The sequence below is a fragment of the Falco biarmicus genome, chromosome 3 (assembly GCF_023638135.1).
Source record: "Falco biarmicus isolate bFalBia1 chromosome 3, bFalBia1.pri, whole genome shotgun sequence".
Taxonomy (NCBI): Eukaryota; Metazoa; Chordata; class Aves; order Falconiformes; family Falconidae; genus Falco; species Falco biarmicus.
The window spans coordinates 92,170,276-92,190,002 of record NC_079290.1 but is presented as its reverse complement, the minus strand read 5'-3'; the positions used below and the strand labels follow the sequence as shown (position 1 = coordinate 92,190,002).

The window sequence follows — 19,727 nt, the reverse complement described above, 5'->3', positions numbered from 1 at the left end:
GTAGCTTAAATCGTTGAACCCCCTTTGACAAAACTGTTGTGGTTACACAAATTGACCTTTGTACTAGTTCAAGGAATAGCAACACTCAGTGACTTTCGCAGTATGTTGAAAACACTTCTGATACGAAAGTCTTCATGCTGAAATTCTCAGTGCAAGGGAAAGTAACAAAGCATAATGTCATTACATCTACCCTCTTCTAGTATGCTTGCATAGACATTCACTCTTGGTGTTCAGCATGAGACAAGTCAGGCTAAGGGGTTCATCTAGCAAAGTATGATCATTCTGATGAGTTATACATCGGCCAGCATCCCTGTGGATTCAAGCACATACTTGTGAAAAGGGCATTCCTCATAACACACAACACAGATGACTACCATGCAAAAAAATAAATCTCTAATCATATTCCAAATGTGATAGTCTACAGTCTCAAAAGAAGTTTTTTTTCCTCAACTTACCTATGAGGTCTGTAGGCCCAGTCCCCAAATTTTCTCCTCTAATTGTCACTTTTGTCCATGAAATGCCTTCATTGGGAGAGATGCCAGTTACAAGTGGAGGCTGCCGTGCTCGAGACATGATGTCTACTCAGTTACTGAAAACCGAGTTGCTTGTGTCTGTTCAGCAAGAAACAATCATTTAAAGAAACAGTAATTATGTAAAAATTACTAAAAACTTTTAAAATGTTCTTTAAAATGGTAGAGAAATGTGAATGGAAGTGTGGAACATCACCCTCAAAGTCTTTTTTGCTCCAAAGAATACCTGCACCTTTGCACTTTTTTTTTTTTTAACTACAGCTCTAGTTCTGAACTATAAATAAAAAATATATTCAGAAAAATATTAAACCCTCAAAATGCTTAATGAAACTATCACACACACTCTAAATCACTTATGTCAGAATTCTAATAAGCCTATTCAATCCTCTATTAGAAAGCTATTATTGTATTCCTTGGAAAGTTTAGAATTGCTAAGCTAAGTAATAGACCATGAGTAAACATTCGGATAACTTCCCCATCAAAATTAGACTTACTGCCACAGACAGTCCCATGGGAAGAAGCCCCCAGCACTTATTTGTACAAAGCATTAACTTTAACGTAAACTGAGAAAATTAAAACATTACAGACACTACAGTAGCAGAGAACATCAACAAAACAAATAATATCCCAACAGAAATGTACATAAAATTATTGAAGAAGCATTTCCAGAAGAATATTCCTTTGCACCTGAAATTACAGGAGTCAACTCCAGTCAGGATAATTAGCTCTGTAATACAAACACCAACAGGGCAGGCATGTTATGCAGCCTACATTTAGTTTACTATGCAACTGATCACAAATTCCTTTGGCTTATTAGCAGTTTCCTTTGTACAGCTCCGCAGCTGTAAGATGCAAACTAGTAGAACCTGAAGCACGTTAGATCCCACCAACTTCTCCACTTTTACATCACCAACTGAACATAGAACCTGCCCATAGGTACACAGGTCTTACAGAAGTCATAAGGCAGGCAAAAAAAGTTTCTTTGAAGGATTTCCACAGTAATTTTGCATCACCTACTGCATTTCATGACTCCTGAATTCTTCTGCTAAGAGACAACATCATCCTTAACATTCCTAGTAAAAAAAATTTAATTTGGTACTCTGGAATTTAGCTATCTATAATCAGTTTCTAATAGGAATTCATCTGGATTGGAAAGGTAAGAACCAAAAATAACCTACAGGAAGCAATGTTTTTATTTCTAAGAAAATTCAGGAATGATGAAACAGGTCAGCATTCAAAAATCTTAGGTACACATATAGAACACTTTAGTGTACACAACTTTAAAAGTTCAGGTTGGTAAAAAAATCAACACGGAATATAACCAAGCTTCATAAGGCTTCTCTAACCTATTTTTATTTTGGATCAAGGTATATTTTCTATTTTTACTTGCAAATAGTTAAGTCCCTGAAAACCAGAACCTCTGTAAATCATCCCTAACAATAAACTGCAGTGAAGTTGCAGTTTCTAAGCACCTACATTTAGGAAATACCAGAATATCTTTGTTTCAGCCCCTTCTGCGTACACAAAATAGATTCATTGTATCCTCATACACCCTGCTTCCACACAACCTCCCCAAATTTTTCATCATTACTAGATAGATCTGCCATGGGGATCAAAGAAGCTCCCATCGATGGGTTTCTTTCTTCATGTTCTGAAGTTGGAACGCACACTGAAAATGAAGATAGAAATCAAAAAGGCAGGAATAAGGAGGAAGATCTTGTGGTGAAAGTAACCGAATAGTGCCCCCAGGACATGATCGTGTCTCTATCTATATCACAGATACATAGCAGGTCACTTATAATAAAACTTTACAATGACTTTTTTTTTTTTCTTCTCAGTTTCTGGGTGTCCACCTTCAGCCCAAAGTCACAGCTGGAGTCAGTGTGAAATGTAGCCTGAACATCGGAAATGCTGTACAATGCTCCAAAATACTCACTTCCTGAGAAACCACCTCAAATCTAAAAATACATTTGATCTTAAATACCCATTTCACATACAAATTCATTAATATGGAAGAAGGATTTAGGTACTCTGAACACCATAAAACTACTAGAACTTTTGAGACTACATTTGAAGAGTGCACAATTCATAAGAGACGCAGATTCCTGTTGAACAAGCAAGAACACAGTAAGTTGCAGTATGTGAGCCATGTCCAGTACATGAAGGAAGTCTGGTAAGAGCCCATGATAACACACGCAACATATGCCGGGAACTAAGGTGGTTTGTTTTGGTTTTGTGTTTTTAACTGGCAAACATAATATTTCTTGACTGGTTGACTTCACAACATTAAAAATTACATTATGTTTTTAGTAAAACATTAATTCCCCAGTTTTTCGCAAAAACAAACTGATGAGAACAGGAATTTAGTGCCACATGGATGCTCTCGTAAGTCTGTATGTAAAATACTGGAACCTTTAACATGAACCCAACATGAGGCTAGAGAACTGAGTACTCAACAGATGCAATCTATAACCTTGTGGGTATAACAGCACTGAAGGAGAGGAGGACTGTTACCAGCAGATTACAAAGAAATCTGCTGACAGTCATCTCCAGTACAGAAGAGAAGGCTGTGCTCTGGCAGGCAGTCCCCTCCCTCCTGCTCCCTCATAACCTACTCCTTCTTTCCCAACACTGTTTTTTCCCTCCTCGCAGAGACATCTAGACAGTCTTTGCCTCACTTCAAATCCGAGGCCAGGTCCTAGTCTTGCAGCTGAACTACTTCCTGCTCCTGTCCTGCCGATTCGCCCTCTGACTTTTTATCCGTAAATTCAAGCAGGGAGGGAGAGGAGTGTTAATATCCCAATTCTCCTTTCAAATCCAGATGCCCTGGTAATTCCCCTTCCTTACCTCCCATTCCTTACCCCAAGCCTTCCTGTCTAGATAGCCCACCTGCACTACTGTTGGTCCACGTCATTGCCACAGGTGAAAGTGACAGACCCAGATAGTCCTGGAGCCACAATGCTTGCCCAGCTCTCCTCTCATCTGTGCTGCATTTAACTCTGCCATTACCACAGCATCACCTGCCAAAACAATGGGCAGCACAATAGAAATTAAGCTTCCAATTCCCACTGCTATACCTAATATTACTACTTGGAGCAATCAGAATCCAAAAAATGCAGGGAAAGTCTTGTTTATTCCTGTACAAGACACATATGCACAGAAGTTCGGACCTTTCAGTCTGAAGTTTCCTCTGCAGTCCTGTGCAAAGAGGATCTCAGAGAAGCATCAGGTGCCCAAGTTTACTTACAGCAAGGAGGACAAACTGCATCTCTTCCTTGTAATCTTATCTACACGGTCTTTGCAGCTGTCCTCACAGATCCTCAGCAAAGCTTGAGGATATACAACAGCTGTAAAGAAACAGTGGGATCATATCCCCACATACACAGCTAGGAAACAGCACGTGTCTAGATACCAGTAAGACAACATAAAGCACCTCTGTGAGCAATTTTTTGTAAAAATTTTTATAGAATGTTAGTCAGTAACACAGATGTAAAAAAGCCATCTTGAGGAACTCAGTGGTAATATGGAGAGAAAGAAATCTTGAGGAAAACAAGTGAAATAGAAGCTACTTTGGTATTATTTGGTTGATTCTCTCCCCCTGCCAAAAAAAAAAAAAGTAACAGTTCCCTTGCATTGCAACCATTCTTTCTTTCAAAATACCTAGGCACACAGGTAATTGGCTTGAATCAATACCAAAACTCAAAACTAATATTACAACATATTTTTCTGGATTTCAGAAATTGGCACTAGATCCCCCTTCATGATGAGCTAAATAAATGTAATAAAAATGCTGAGCCTCCCAAGGTCTAATATTTCTTCTAAAGTATTTCCATACTTACTGCAGAATTGCTTTAAAATACCTGACTGGAATGAGAATACCACAGTAAATCTCAACACATTACAAAAGCACTACGGCACTGAGATGCTCTATTATTATTAAACAGCAATTGGATTCATTTATTTCAAAGAGTGAGTGAAGGAACTCTATGGAATCTGTCCTTACTACAAACATCAAACAAACACTTGGGGGCCTTCAATTCATTTATACTCCTCCTCCTCCTGACAAACATGCCGATAGTTAAAATGACTGAACTGCTTATCGGGAAGCCTAGCCAGTATACTACTGCAGCCCAAAAGCAAGTTTCTAATTTTTAAAAAAATTTTTTTTCAAAGCAAAGCTGAAAAAAATAATTACTTTTTCATTTCATGAAAAGATACAATAATCTAATGAAGAGGTTTTGTTGCAATTCTATGCACTGCCCTAAAGAGAAATTATATTCTTTACAAATATGTATTATGTGTAAAATAATACAAAACCAAGCAACCCTCGTACTGAAAGACTGCTTCTTATACAGACTAGGGGCAATTGCATACGTTTTCTATACAAGATACTTCCTTTGAGGAGCCAGGCTCACTGAAGAAATGTGTTAACACATCTATTTTTTTGGAATGGGCAATGTTATTCTACACTAACCGAGGTCTCTCTCCCTCCTAGTCCTCCCCACCTTTTTTTTTTTTTTTTGCAAAAAACCTTCATTTCCTCACAATATCTCCCCAACAGTTTAACATGGATGACATCTGTTTGACTGCTCCCATGATCTTACCCATATTATTATATTATTCTGTCATAATTCTTGTTATGAAAGTGCAAGGAATTAGAAAGCCTCTGCAAAGACCACCTACTACAAAGCCATCTTGAAAAATGCCTTTCATAAACATCTCTTTGTCTTTACATGAGCTTCTCAAATAAACTGTCCTCTCACAAAGGTTTGGTTAAAAAAAAATAAGAAAACCAGACTACTCTGAACATTACAAGCTTGCTAAAGAGGAGACACCTTCACTCTATCCTAAGAAAAGCCACTTTAAAAAGAAATAATGAAAAAATGAAATATTGTCCAACATACGGGAAAATACATGTCTAGTTGCTTTTTTGACTTTTGAAAACCCTCGTCTGGTTTAAAAGGAAAGTTCTTAAACAGGTTTCCCCATTCAACTTTCAATGGCAAGCAGAAAAGAAACACAAAGCGCCAATAGCTACCATATCTGTTCTGTAAGGCAGAGTACTGCTTACCACTCTGGAAGTACTACCAGAATATGAAATAAGCAAACAACAGAAGTTCAGGATGTAAGGATATTAAATTGGCTGGTAAGTTCAAAACGCAAAAGAAAAACAACAAACATCATGAAGACATTGAACTTCAGAAGATGAGTAACAATCAGGTGCCACCTTACAAATTTCACCAGTGGAAAAATTGGCAGTTGAAGTGAAGGAGTTTCTGACTTCAAAAATAAGATAGCAAATTGGTTCCAGTGACTGAAAATCCAGTTAAGTTTTCAGCGGTAGTTTGTCATAGACACTGAATGTAAAAGACTCTCCCGGAGGAAGACAGACTCAAGGTCAATGCAAGTGCCATGGTCATCTAGCAAAGGGAATCTAAGCTGTCAAGAAGGGAGGAAAGAAAAAGCCTATTTGTCATTGTTGAGGAAGTCTAAAGCTACAAGCAAGCATGCAAGTCTTCAGGTAACAGTTATTTATTTGTTCTCACTCATATATACGTGACAGAATACAAATTCAAAATTTTTCAGGCAGGAACAGCAGGAACAACCAAAGCATCACCCATGTTCAAATTACAGTATTCCTCAGATGATGTTGTTTACTTTCTAAAAGACAAACCAACCTGAAAACAGTAGGTAAGGTACTCTTCTCACACTAACATTGCAGCATTAAATGCTTTCCAAATGAATAGATTTATGAAACACCCTTTTTTAAACAAGCAATAAATACGCAGATTCCAGAACCTAGGTGCTGGCCTTTTCACCTTAAACTACACAAACTTGTGCTTCCACTAAATAAATATAATAATTTGTTTTCACTAGAAAACCCAAGAAGTCCCCTGAGTACAACACACTATGACAGAGTCAGTGAAGGGACACAGCAAATGACCCCAAGAAGGATGACAAAGCAAAAAGTTTCCTGCGTTTGTACTCAAAACCATTACAAAATGATGGAAAACACTATTGCAACCTTTTCTGTGCTTTATCTTCCCAACAATATAAATTCAGACAGACAATCCACATAAACCAAGGTTTGAAAGCATCCACAAAGCAGCACTGTGAAAATAACTGACATTTATTAACCCCTCTGGAGATCTGAAGTGCCCTAGAATTTCCACAGCCTTCAACACTGCATTAATAATACAAAGTCCATTCTGCAAGCCTGCCAGAAAAGACTGGGAAGTGAATAAGCTAAACAATGCTGAAATTCCAAGTGATATTAAGAATCTATGCATGTTTATTTAAATAATAAAAGAAGACTTGTCAATTTAAACAAGAAGTGCCCACGAATCTTACATTTGGGGGGAGGGGGGCGAACCTCTTCAAAACACCACTAAGCTACTTATAATGAAAAGATGAACAAACATAAGAAAGGGGGTAATTTCACTGTCACAGAGGAAAAAAACAAAGCCTCATTTGTCTTGCCCTGTCATATCCGGCATGTTGATTCAAGCCAATATTAACACTGACAAACACATCACCCTACAGGACAACATTACATGCCAAAATCAGTTTCAATTTGGGAAGATGTGCAAGTTTTGCAATGGAGAGCACAAAAAGAAAAGATTTGGAGTATTAAATGACATAATACGACACCCTCCTCTTTTTAAAAGGGCTCATGAATATTCCAGTCAGTCACGAATTATTATACATTATAGCAATTTTAGTTTTAGGGTAGCCAAGGAATAAGCGCAGCAGTTTTGCTTTCACAATAGCCGTGCTCTCCTGTTTCCTCCGTTATCGCAGAAGTCCTGCTTTCCTTAACCCAGCAAGGTACATCTTCATGGCTATATATCTTGACAGAGCGAAAGCAAAATAATCGCAGCACTCAGCGATGCCATTAACATTTCGGAGTCACAAGGGATTAAAAGGCTGGACCCGAGGCAGATGCTGCGAGAGCCCTCGGCAGAGGAGTTCAGCGCCCGCTGCAGCTGCGAGGGATTGACACCGCTCACTGTGGAACCCAGCTCAGGAGAAACTCCGGGCACAGTTCCGGCATCCGAAATAAATTAAAGTAAACAGTGTTGCTCTCTCTCATCCACTCTGTTAGCAGCCTCTCAGTTGAGCTGGAGACCACACACCCAGACCACACAGCACCAGCTGAACTCACTCGCACGCAACATCTAGAAGCTGTCACTCTGCTGAGGTATGAGGAGGAAAAGGGGGGCAGGAGTGCGAGTGCGTGGGTTTAGGAAAGCTGCTTGCTCTCTCCTCCTATCGTTACAGCTGGTTATGTTTTGTGTGGTTGGGAAGGAGGGAAAGAAGGGAGGGATAAAAAAAGACCTGTAAACCTCACTAAGAAAACATACTGGTCTTGGCCTTTTGTAGTAATGATTTGCACTCCCCCTGTACTAGTTTAGTAGCTGATGAAGGGCTAACAAAGCATCCATTTAACATCAATTAACCTTCTATCTATCACATGTCACAAAAAAATCTACACTAGTATAAATCCTTTTCCTTGTACATATTAAATGACAGCATCTTATCAGTTATGATGAACAGCATACCTATATATTGATGTATATCTACATCAGGATTTCTGGCACATTATTTATTTGGGGAGGGAAGAGATTCCCCACAAAGAACACTTAACCACACAAATGCCATTACATCAAAACGCTGAATTTTTCCACAAACATTCCACTGTAATATGAAGTTTTGTTCATTAGTATCTTATACTATAAACAACTTGGAAGAAATAAATGACCCTACGTACAACACTGAGTTTGTGAGCTATCAGCAAGGAGTAAAAATAGCAAACCTCTAAAAATAGAATAAAAAGAACATTAATCTATAATACACACGAACAGATACTTTTTAAAGGGGGGGGTCTTTGTTTCTTTTAGTTCAGAAAACCATTTCATCTGCCAATTATATCACCTGCTCAAACAGAAAAAGCTGAATAAAATTTGTGAAGAATTTTTAAATCCATTTTAGTCAGTCTACTTTACAGAAAACAAAAATTCCCTTCCCTCCACTCTGCTACAGTGAACACACATACCTCCTCCATCAAACTCACCAGCACACGAATTTAATTTAATCCACATATACAGGCCGAACAGCCCAGAGCCAGAGTCACATTTTCACCTCAGCACAAAATTTGTTTACCTAAGTGACAATGACAATCTCCAAGTGGCATTATTAAACAAAACCATTGATACTACAATAATCCACGTCAATATTAGCCCTATAAACTTGGATTAGGAAAACCTTAAGAAAAAAATCCTAAAAATATTTCACTTTATCAAACACATTTTCAAAAAAAGTTAGCTTCAAAGTTCCATAACTTCACACTGAAAATTAATTGTTCCCCCAATTTATTAGTCAGGTCTGCATACTGGTTTATACCAGTTCCCAAACGAACATTTCCACTAGTATATTCAGTGTTACAGCAACTATTCATTACCAAGACTCAAGTCAAACCAATTTAGGTTTTCTGAAGGTCTGTTCTAGTCATATCGAATTGGCTAGAAAAGGGTGATAGCATAGAAGAAAATGTAATTTAAGAAAGTCTGAACACAGACATTTCTCCCCAAAATTTCCACTATTTTTATTATATGCTGCATTAAAACTCCCCAGAAATTATCTACTTGGTTAAAAGCGTCTGTATTTATTATGTGACACATCACTATAATCTACCAAAGTTGTGAAGAAAAGGCTTAAACATCTATATATAAACACATACACAGAAAAAAAATTAACTCAGCTTTACACAAAACCGTATCACAGATGGCCATAAATCTCCCATTAATTTCTAAATTCTCACAAAGCACATGCTTTCCTACATCTGCTTCCACGTCCAACATCCAGCAGTTTGCTTCATCTACAAGTCATTCGCCTTACCGTCCTCCACTTAAACAATTTGCACCTCTTTTGTTCTAAAATTGTTCATCATTTTCTGTGCATTATTTTAGCAATTAGGAAGACCATAAAGAATCCTAATACCCTCATTATCCCTCCCTCTTACGTTATTCACAGGCAGAAATTTGAAAACAATACTTCAGGCATCAAAAACTTTCAAATACGTTTATGCAAATGTATTCAGAAAGATCCAGAAGTTCAGGAAAATAAACTAAATAAATCCCAATGGGATGGCATTTTTTTTATTCCTAGAGAAAAGAAACAAGACACCATAGGTTTTTTTCTAAGCCCTGTAACTATACACAATATTCTTTATAAAAACACTGTATAACCACTGTAATTATACAGTTCATATAGCTGAAGTTTTAACTTGGGTGCTCGTAGGTAAGACTGCAACACTAAATTTAACATTTGCCGTGTGACTTTTTTGGCAATTACTTTTGTTTCAAAAATATTTAAAAGATGAGACATGCACTTGTGTTACTGAGATTCCTGTATTTTTAATGCAGTCTCCTGAACACCTCTTTCTGGCATCTGTTCAGGGAATACTCAAGGTACATGCTATAGCATCCTTCTCTGTTCACATGGTCAAATGCACTCAAGTATTTCACTGTCTGAGAGCCTGTGTGCACAGGTATTTTTCTGATATATTTCAGCCTGACTCTGCCTTACATACTCTCAGTCTTCATTTCCACTCATCTGCCTAACAACCCACCTCCTCTATGGAATTACCATGCTTTCAGATTAGTGAAGTTGTCAGAAACAATAGATCCCCTGCCTTCTATGCTGATGAAAAGGAAATGTGGGGAAAACCCATCAGCTATACACAGAGCTCCTTAACTTTTTACCAAAAATCTGATTTCAGTTTTCCAGTAATAAGCAAGGTACATGCTAAAGCCACAGTAAGATACAAAATGTCACAGAATTCACATAATTCTTAAATAGAAAATGTAAAGTTATTGCTTCTTTAATTGACACATTTTAGGATTATTTCAGAAAATCAGTTTAGTTTGTCCTTAATTTAAAGGTGGGCATTTAAAAGGGAGATTTTGCTCAGCATAGCCCTAGATCTTTACCTACTACAGGCTTTTTGATGAACTTCCAAATACAGGGTACATCGCTTTCCGATTATCCATGAAGTGAAAGGAAACAAAAAAAAAATAAAATACAAGTCTAAATACACCTAGAAATCACTGATTTATACTGTAATCTGATCCAGACGTTTCTATACTGCCAGAATCCCCACTGGCTTCTGTGTAATATAGCCTAGGGTCTGCCTTTGAGAATTAAGCTGAAAATCTGGAAGCTGTAGTTCCCTGAAGGTCAAGAGAAAAGCAGATCCATTAAGGGCTTGGTGTCTCAGAATTTTTTTTTCTTAAAAATAAACCCCCAAAAATTAGAAACCCTTTCACACCCATCACTGAGTGCAATCACAGTATTTTTAATTGAAAATGCTGAACATACTGTCTGCAGATTGATTAACAACTTCTGTTGTCAAAAAAGGCTACACAGACCAGTTTCCTTTTGAAGAAAAAGCACTAAATACTTCCAAAACAATATAAAAAGTACAATTACAATTTCTCCACAGGAGGGGGGGAAGGAGTTTGACTTAGTGTAGTTTAAAATATTAAATACTTAGCTTACCTTTCTCTGCAAAGCATGTAATATACCAATCATACAATTAATCCTTTTTTTTCCAGGTATTTCCCTCATTACTCAGTTTCTAGGAAAACTGCTTCAGGTTCCCCCCCACCCTCAGAGATCACAACCACGAGTTCTCCCTCCTGCCCTTCCCTCCTCCTCTGACTTTTGACACTGGGAGAGCAATCTAACTGCTTTTGAACTGAAATACTGACAGGAATTCTAGAAAAATTTTGGGTTGAGATACAAAAATTTTAATCGACTTTATTTTTAAATTGATACTTTGCAAGCTGTAAACACTGACCTTTGCTTTCATGTTCAGCGCAAAAGATGAAACATCAATCAGACGACTGCGCTATGCATGTGCTGCCTAATCAATCCCCCATCCTACAAGCACCTTTACAAACAAGATTTCCCCCATTACCAAGCACTGTATTTCTCCTCTGGGAAAAGTAATTTGAAAGACAATGTTGCACAGCACAGATTTACAGAATGTAGGTGGTCCAAGACAGAAGGTCAAAGTTAAGCTGAAGAGCTAACATCTGACTTCTGCCAAAAGATATTAATTTAGCTGCTTTCAGATTTTGAACTTTCAGTGTACTTTTATGTACAGCAGCAGATTCTACTCTTACTGAAAAACTCATATAGAAAATACAAGTCATTGTAACATGTACGGTCTTCTGAGTATTCTCTTCTACCCTTCATTGTAAAATGAAGTACTACTGATTTCTCCCATGGAAGATCTGTGCCTGTTTGCATAATTAAGTAGTAATGTACAGCCATTCAAAATACATGCAGGTACTGTCTGTCTGTGCTGCGCAGGCTGTTTCATCCTGGAGTACAAAACTGTAACTGTGGATTATTTCATGGGTACTTTCAATAGCTGTCAGAATCTATTTTTTAAGAATGCTTTTCATATTCAGTCTTCTGTCACCATCCTATTGAGATGTTATTTTTTTTTTTTTTAAGTAGGAAAGCAGAAAAGCACAGAGTAAACAGAACTAAAATAACTCAAAACTGATGTTTAGTTTCCAGTACAGTACTTGAGACTTACTGGATTTACAACTAAACAGATCAGTACATTGAAAGAAATTGATTAAGTATGGTTTACCATAACATATCTAAAAGTTTTCATCACCAAAAGAGGTCAGTGGCCTCTGCCTTTCTAGTCAACCCACTTATTTTGCTTTAGTCCAGATTCACTGTGAGGAGCAGCATAATAAAGAATGGTCTGTCAGTGGATATAGTTTCTTTCTAACAGGACCTCAGGAAAACAATAGATGGATTACATATTAAAATATTTTTATTGTCTAGTTTTGCCTCAAATGCTCTCAACAGCTAGAAAAACACCCTCTGCTTATATTCACAAGGAATCATACAACTAAAAAAAAAAATTAAAATCTGAATACTACAGATTAAAAAATACTTAGTGAATAGTACCTTTTGTACTGATGATGAAACAGTTTCTCCACACAATATCCACTGCTCAAAGGGCAAGGTGTTAAAAATTTTACTTTAAAGACTTATTTAAATTTATTTGTTTTTAAAGTTCATTACTTAGAACTCTAAGGAGTTTCTCTAGAATTAATTTGAAAGTCTATTAACTTAGCTATTCAGCACTAATATCTGATAAAGCAATTACAGCATTTTTAAAAAAAGCTATCAAGTCAGTGAAAATATCGTAATTTATTGAATGAAGACCAAGAAAACACAAGACAACTTTACACTTAGTTTGTACAGAAAAAATTAAAAATCAGCATAAGTTTGATTAGTAACATGCTTTTAATTAAATAGTTTCACCTCTGACACATACTAAAAAAAGTTATATTTTCCATATAGAAAAACCCCTTACCATTACAGTGTAAGTGAATGGTATTTTCACTGACATAAGTCATACCAGGATAATGAAAATAATTGCATCCTGTTTTAAATGATGTTTAAGACAACAGAAATCCCATCTAAGTAAAAACATTGTTGTCCAAGGGTGGGCATAAATCACTAAAACTGTAAACTAAGCTATCCATGGGAAAGAAATCAGAAGCAGGAGATGCCTTTTGCTGCTTCTTTCTAGGTCAGCGCAAGCTGTGATAAATACCATAGAAACAGGGAATCAAGAATTACTGAGCTTTTCTTCTTCAGGTAAGTAAAAGGTAAAGGAAGAAAACAGACCTGTTTTCCTAAGCCACAAGTTTGTTTATTTGCAGTTTACATAAAAAAACCCCAAACAAACCTTTAACTGTTTCAACAACTTTATCAAAAGCAAAAAACCCCACAAAGTTTACAGTAATGAAATGCACACAAATCACAACAGGAGAAGATTGTTTACTTATTTTAAGAATGATCAGAAAGCCTGGAAAGTTGAAGTGAGATTACGATTTTAAACTCAATTTAAAGAATGAGTATTTGTAGTCTAGATTTAATCTGGACAGAATGGGAAACTCCCTTCTGGAAATGGGATCATTCCCAATTTCAAACACCTACTCCTCTTGGTAAGAGATCTTTTTGAGGTTCCTAATTAAGATATAGAAGAGACAAGGAAGAAATATCTGGTCACCCAGCTCACAGACTCTTGGACTGCAAGGAGGGAGAAATGCAGAAATGGGTAGGAAGGGGGGGGGGGGGGGGGGGGGAAATTAAGTCACAGAGGAAGTGTAACACTTCCAGTTAGATATCAATGAAAACAGTTGTCTCTCAACCAGTATATGTTATTTTGATTTGTTCCACATTCCTTACTACGGTACTTTCTTACTACACTTGCCTAAGTACACATTCATTTGGGGCAATTATTTCTGAAACTTCACAGTAGCACTGAATGCAAAGTTAAAAAAAATAATAAAATCAGACCTCCAAGTAATCAGCTCTTCAGAGGTCAGAGCTCACCTTTCCCTTATGTCCTCTCCTTCCCCACCCAGCACACCCAAACACACACTTCGTTAAGCTGAACGACTTAATTCAGCCTCCTTAATTCAGGAACGACTTGGTTCCGCCGCGTACAGGCGGGCTCAGGAGCCGCTGCACGGCCGCTGTCAGCAAAGCGAACGAGGGCAGGAGCCGCTGCACGGCTGCCCGGCCCGGGGCTCGCAGGGCCAGCCCCGCCGGCGCTGCACAGCGCTCCCTCACCAGCGCGCCCACGGCCGGACACCGCGGTCCGCGGCCCGAGGGCTGCCTGCCACAGCCACCGTCACCCAGCGGGCACCCACCCGCCAGCGGGGCACCGTGTGACCCCCCTCCCCGGGGGTTCACAGGTGACGCGGAACCCCCCTGCCCTGCCGGCGGTGCCCCGTCTCCTGTCATGGGGCTGGGAGAGGAGGGACGCGAGCTGCGGCACCGGGAAGCCGCCACCTCCTTCCCTCGCCAGGCGGCTCGGCAGGGCCCGGCGACCAGCCGCCGTCCTCCCGCAGCCCCTGCCCCCGGGGAGGCGAGCGGGGCCGGGCGGCGCGCCCCCGCGGCGGGGCGGGGCCGGCCGGCAGGTGCCTCGAGCAGGCTGAGGCAGAGCCGCGATGCGAGGGACAGCAGGGGGACAGCGACACCCCCGCGCCCCACCGGCCGCTAATCACAACTCCGGCCCCGCTTCCCCCCTCACCCCCGCGCGGGGGCGGGGCCTGGGACGCGACACTCGGCCCCGCCCGGCGGGCGAGAGCCTCGACCCCCCGGGGGAGCGGGGGAGGAAGAAGGGGGGAGGCCGAAGGGAGGGGGACGGCCTCCGCCCCGGGGAGCTGGGAAGGAGCCGGAGCTGCCCCGCTGAGACCCGGCTCCGCAGAGCCCGGCGAAGGAAGAGCGGGGCGGGAGGCCAGGGGCTGTCACTCACCGGCCGCCGCCGCCGCGTTCGTATCCGGCACCTGGGGCAGCTCCGCTCCCAGCAGCGCCTCTGCGTCCGGCGGGCACAGGCGCCACCAGCCGCTGCCCGAGAAAATCGATGGAGTGCGGAGCGATCGATTGGGTGGGAAAGCCGCTCCCGGCCGTCGCCGTGCCCCCGAGCCCCGCCCCCTTACAGGCACCGCCCTGTGCGCTCGTGTGCCTGTTCCTCCCTGAACGGGCAGCGGTGACGGGGTCGGGAGCACGGTTGTTCGCCTCCTGGAAGAGGCACAAGAAGAAAATAAAATTATAATAGCAATGCTGACAGCAACAACAGCAACAATAATAAGTGATAAAAAAGCCGCCCCGAGTGTCGTATCAAGGTCCCTGCGGTGTGAGGGGGCCTGGAGGCCCTGCTGCCGTGAGTGGAAGGAGGAAGGGTGGTGGAAACAGGCCCAGGTGCAAGCAGGCTGTCAGTGCTGGGTAACACGCATCAGTCCTCCTTTACCAACAATAAAAGTAAAGATGTCGTTTACCAAATATGCTGTCTACCGCAGGGGGCTCTGAACACTGGCTCTTTTTCCTTTTAGATGGGGTAAGGAGATCTCCTTTTCCCCTTTTTGCTGGATTGTTCAAAACTAATTTGTGAAAGCCAAGTTCAGACAAAATCTTGATGGGAAGGAGAGGAAAAGCAATGAGAGAAAAAACAAAGATGGAAGAATCCATTGCTCAGTTTTGCCAAACCAGACCTAAACCAGGACATTAGTGGGAAAACAAATTACCTTTCATAAAACCTCAGAGAACTTAAGAACCATAAGAAGCATTATAGCCAAGAAACATAATTTTCCTCACTTTTTTTCAGAGGTTAAAGCCGCTCAAGCTAAATTAATAGGCTATAATATCTCCTCGCATGAATAAACAGCACTTTTCTGACTCTTTCCTCTAGGCTCTGTAAAACATTGCACAGCATTTCTCTGGGGAAAAATAGGAGCATCTGGTAACTATCTTTTCTGTAATTATCTCCATAGTCATTACTAGTGACTCTGCAGTTTTCTGCTGATACCCAAATGCAGAAAGAGAGCTCTTCGGCCCTCCAAGAAAAGCTGGCATCAGGTTAAAAAAAAAAAATTGCTATTTGTCACCCATTTCAAAATTATGTTTTTTCTCCATGACAGCTTGTTTGCATTTTCCCATTAAAAGCCTGTCACTGGATGTGCCAAATAAAACCACTGCTTTGAAAGGTTTGGGTGATACAGAAGGCCCCACCTAGCACGCTGCATACCTGGGTCCCAGCCCTGCCCGATGCTGTCTGGAAGTGGATACCTGCGCCCAAAAAGCCCATTGACTTTAGTGGGGGTCCATAAAGGGAGCTGTCTACCCAGAAGATTTTGTAATGAGTTTAAGAAAAGGTTTTGTAATTAGTTTAAAATCTTAACTCATGTTAAATCATTAATTTAGATGTAGTTCAAGTGACAAACTTCAGTGCCAGACTGAAGTTTTGTTGCGGAGTTGGCTGCATCTTCACCTCTGTTGTAGCTGCAAATACCCTTAAAAGGTGGCTCATTAAGAGAGAGCCCTTAAAAGGTGGCTCATTAAGAGAGAGAAGAGACAAACCCCCCAACATGAGCTGAAGTGAGAAAAATATTTGAGGCCTTTTGTTTCTGAAAATGTAACCTAGACTCCCCTTTTAGAGGTTTTAACCTGCTGTTTCTAAACAGCTGATCAGCAGTGGGTTTATCCAGATCTTGGTCAGGATAGAACCTGTCAGAACAGCACAACCAGGCTAAACTCTGCAGTGACAGAAGCCGTATAAATGGTGTATGTAGGTTCATCACAGGCATCCGCATAGGCAAATCCTCCTACTGCCAAGAGCAGTATCCAGGACTCTTACGATCTGCAGAGGACCTGGCTAATATTGTTGATCGAGAACTTCCTGTGCACTGCACTTTGTTGACTCTGCTGTGGGTGGGTTTCCCAGCTGATGTGTGGTGGCACATCACCTACCCCATCAGTGACTCCAGAACAAAGCTGATGGTGACCGACTGTAGATTTGACCCACTGGAGAAAAGTGGGTCACCCCACACATCTCTTTATAGCCTATAATCACAGAACTGTCAACACTGGAAGGGACCTCTGAAGATCATCAAGTCCAGCCCCCTGCTAAAGCAGGTTCACCCAGAGCAGGTTGCACAAAATCCTTGCTCTTCTTGGTTCATAAGCAGATTTTTAGCACAGAATGTCAAATCAGATAATTTATAAAGTAAAATTAGCAAGTGAGACAGTCTTCCTCACTGCTTATTACTCATTTTTTCTGATAAATTTCACTCATTTAACTAGATTGTACTTCTGCTCGCAGAGGGGCTTCCCGTTCCAGCTTATCTTTTTAGATATTCAGTAGATAATTAAAATTCAAAATGTTAACGGTGCTACTTATTTTTAGAACCTGACAAATATAGGCAGACATAGATTTGAAAATAAATTAATAGAGACCAGACAACTCTGAACCATTGAGCTAAAAAATGTTGGTAGACACCTGTTGTAACCCTCTTCAGCAGAGCCTGTGCAGGGAAGGGAATCTCCATCCATGTCTCTTCAGACATCTCCATCCACCTGTTCTGGAGAGCTGGAGAAGGTGGTACAGTTCAGACAGTGAGGTGACTCTGTAATAATTAAAACACTACAAAACTAATTAAATAATTAAAAAACCCAGCAAATTTTCTGTCTCACAAGGATAAAATCTGTTCTACATTTCAAAACTTCCAAAGTCAGCAACACAACTGGACTAATCCTGGTACAGTCTCTGAAGAAGGCACAATCTCTCTCGCAGGCACGTTTTATCCTTGTGCGGTAGCATTGCCCAGGTTACCCTTCTGGGGCAATTACTTGTGTGGTGTCAAATAAGAAAGCTGATTTCTAGCTCTTGTAATCACAGAATCACAGAACAGTCAGGGTTGGAAGGGACCTCTGGAGAGCATCTACCCAACCCCTGCTGAAGCAGGGTCTCCTAGGACTGCACAGTCACATCCAGGCGGGTTTGGAATGTCCCCAGAGCAGGAGACCCCACAGGCTCTCTGGGCAGCCTGTCCCAGGGCTCCGGCACCCTCGAGGTGCAGAAGTTTTCCCTCCGGTTCAGACGGAGCTCCCTGTGTTGCCGCTTGTGCCCGTTGCCCCTTGCCCTGTGGCTGGGCACCACTGAAAGGAGCCCGGCCCCGGCCTCTGGGCACTCGCCCTTGAGGTATTTGCAGACCTTGATAAGGTCCCCTCTCAGGCTTCTCTTCTCCAGGCTGAACAGGCCCAGCTCTCCCAGCCTTTCCTCACCAGGGAGGTGCTCCAGCCCCCTCACCATCGCCATGGCCCTCCGCTGGCCCCTCCCCAGCAGTTCCCAGTCTCCCCTGAGCTGGGGAGCCCAGCACTGGACCCAGCACTCCAGGTGCGGCCTCAGCAGGGCCGAGCAGAGGGGCAGGATCACCTCCCTCGACCTGCTGGCCACGCTCCTCCTCACGCACCCCAGGGTCCCGTGGGCCTTCTTGGCCACCAGGGCACACTGCTGGCCCACGGGCAACTGGCTGCCCACCAGCACTGCCAGGTCCTTCCCTGCAGAGCTGCCTCCCAGCCCTCAGCCCCAGCCCGTGCTGGTGCGCGGGGCTGTCCCTTCCCAGGGCAGGACCCTACATATGCCTTAGCTGAACTTATATATTAATATATATATATATATATATAAATATGAATATATATGTGTATACCATAATATATAGTATATATTTGCTGACATATATAATGCTCGTAATATATTACTCCATGGAACTCCAGATACTGATAAAGAGATTAATTTATGCTTTTAAAACTGAGGAAAGAAATCACAAGTTGTAATACAAAGACCTGGTAAATAGTAAGTATTACACCTCATAGAGGTCACAAGAGTAATTGTTCATTCATGCCTTTTTCTAATCCATTTATGCAGTTTTGACAGTAATCTGTAAACATTACATCTCTCTACAAAGTTGAGTAAACAGATCTGAAAGCCAGAAGAGATTATTATGACCATCTTGTCTAACCTGAATATTGAAAGCTGTAGAACTTCCTCCAGCCATTCCCACACCAAGATCTTTCTGTAGTTGTTTCTTAGAAAGACATCTTCATTTTATTTTAAAGAGTTGGAGAAGTGGCAAATCCATCATTGCCCTTTTGAAGATTTCCCAGTGGTTACCCTCACATGTACCATGCTACCCTAAAATGTAAAAAATAACTGATAGAAATATAAAGGTTGCTTGAAAAGATAAATTCATCTAGCTGTAGCGTCTCACCATTGCAAGCCTGCTTATTGTTAACAGAAATATCTTCCTTTTGAAGATGTTTGTAACATACAGCAGATTTACTCCTTCACCTTCTCTTGATAAACTGGATGGATTAACTTTGATTCTGCACTTTATAACCGCCTTTCCAGAACTGTTCCCTTTTCTGAATGCCTTCAAGCTTACCGCTATTGCCTTACTTTTTTGACATGTGGAATCCAAAGCAGACCTTCCCTTACTTTTATTTGAATTTGTGAGGTGAATATTACAACCACAGAAATCTAAGGAACAGAAAAAAGCTAGGAAGCATGAGGTTGAAAATGACCTTAAGAATTCACCCTTTCTAGTCCTTTCCCTTGCCCCAAGACAGGATCAACTACTCCTTTGTTAAAACAAAATTGTTTTTTCAGTCTTGTTCTTAAAGACTTCCCGGTATGGTGCTTTTGCCATCTCCTCAGGCAATCTTTTGCAGTGTTTCCCTACCCTTATCACTAAAGGTCTTTTTTCTAATGTATACTCTGAATATATTCCCTACTGCAATTCCAGTCTGTTA

At 41.0% G+C, this 19,727-nt stretch overlaps 1 protein-coding gene across 2 annotated transcripts in view; it reads right to left on the bottom strand.

Moving 5' to 3' along the window:
• The window catches only part of EXOC2 (exocyst complex component 2), a 133,665-nt gene extending 118,658 nt beyond the window's left edge, over positions 1 to 15,007 (bottom strand). Inside the window, exons 1-2 of one of the 2 annotated variants that reach the window (XM_056330882.1) lie at positions 14,896 to 15,007; positions 456 to 611 (exon numbers count right to left, since the gene is read on the bottom strand). In XM_056330882.1, the coding sequence (XP_056186857.1) occupies positions 456 to 573 (118 nt within the window). In that variant the 5' untranslated portion in view covers positions 574 to 611; positions 14,896 to 15,007. Of the gene's footprint in view, positions 1 to 455; positions 612 to 3,419; positions 3,551 to 14,895 lie in introns of those variants that run through there. The other variant, XM_056330883.1, reaches the window with a different exon arrangement.
• Between the last annotated feature and the right edge of the window lie 4,720 nt (positions 15,008 to 19,727).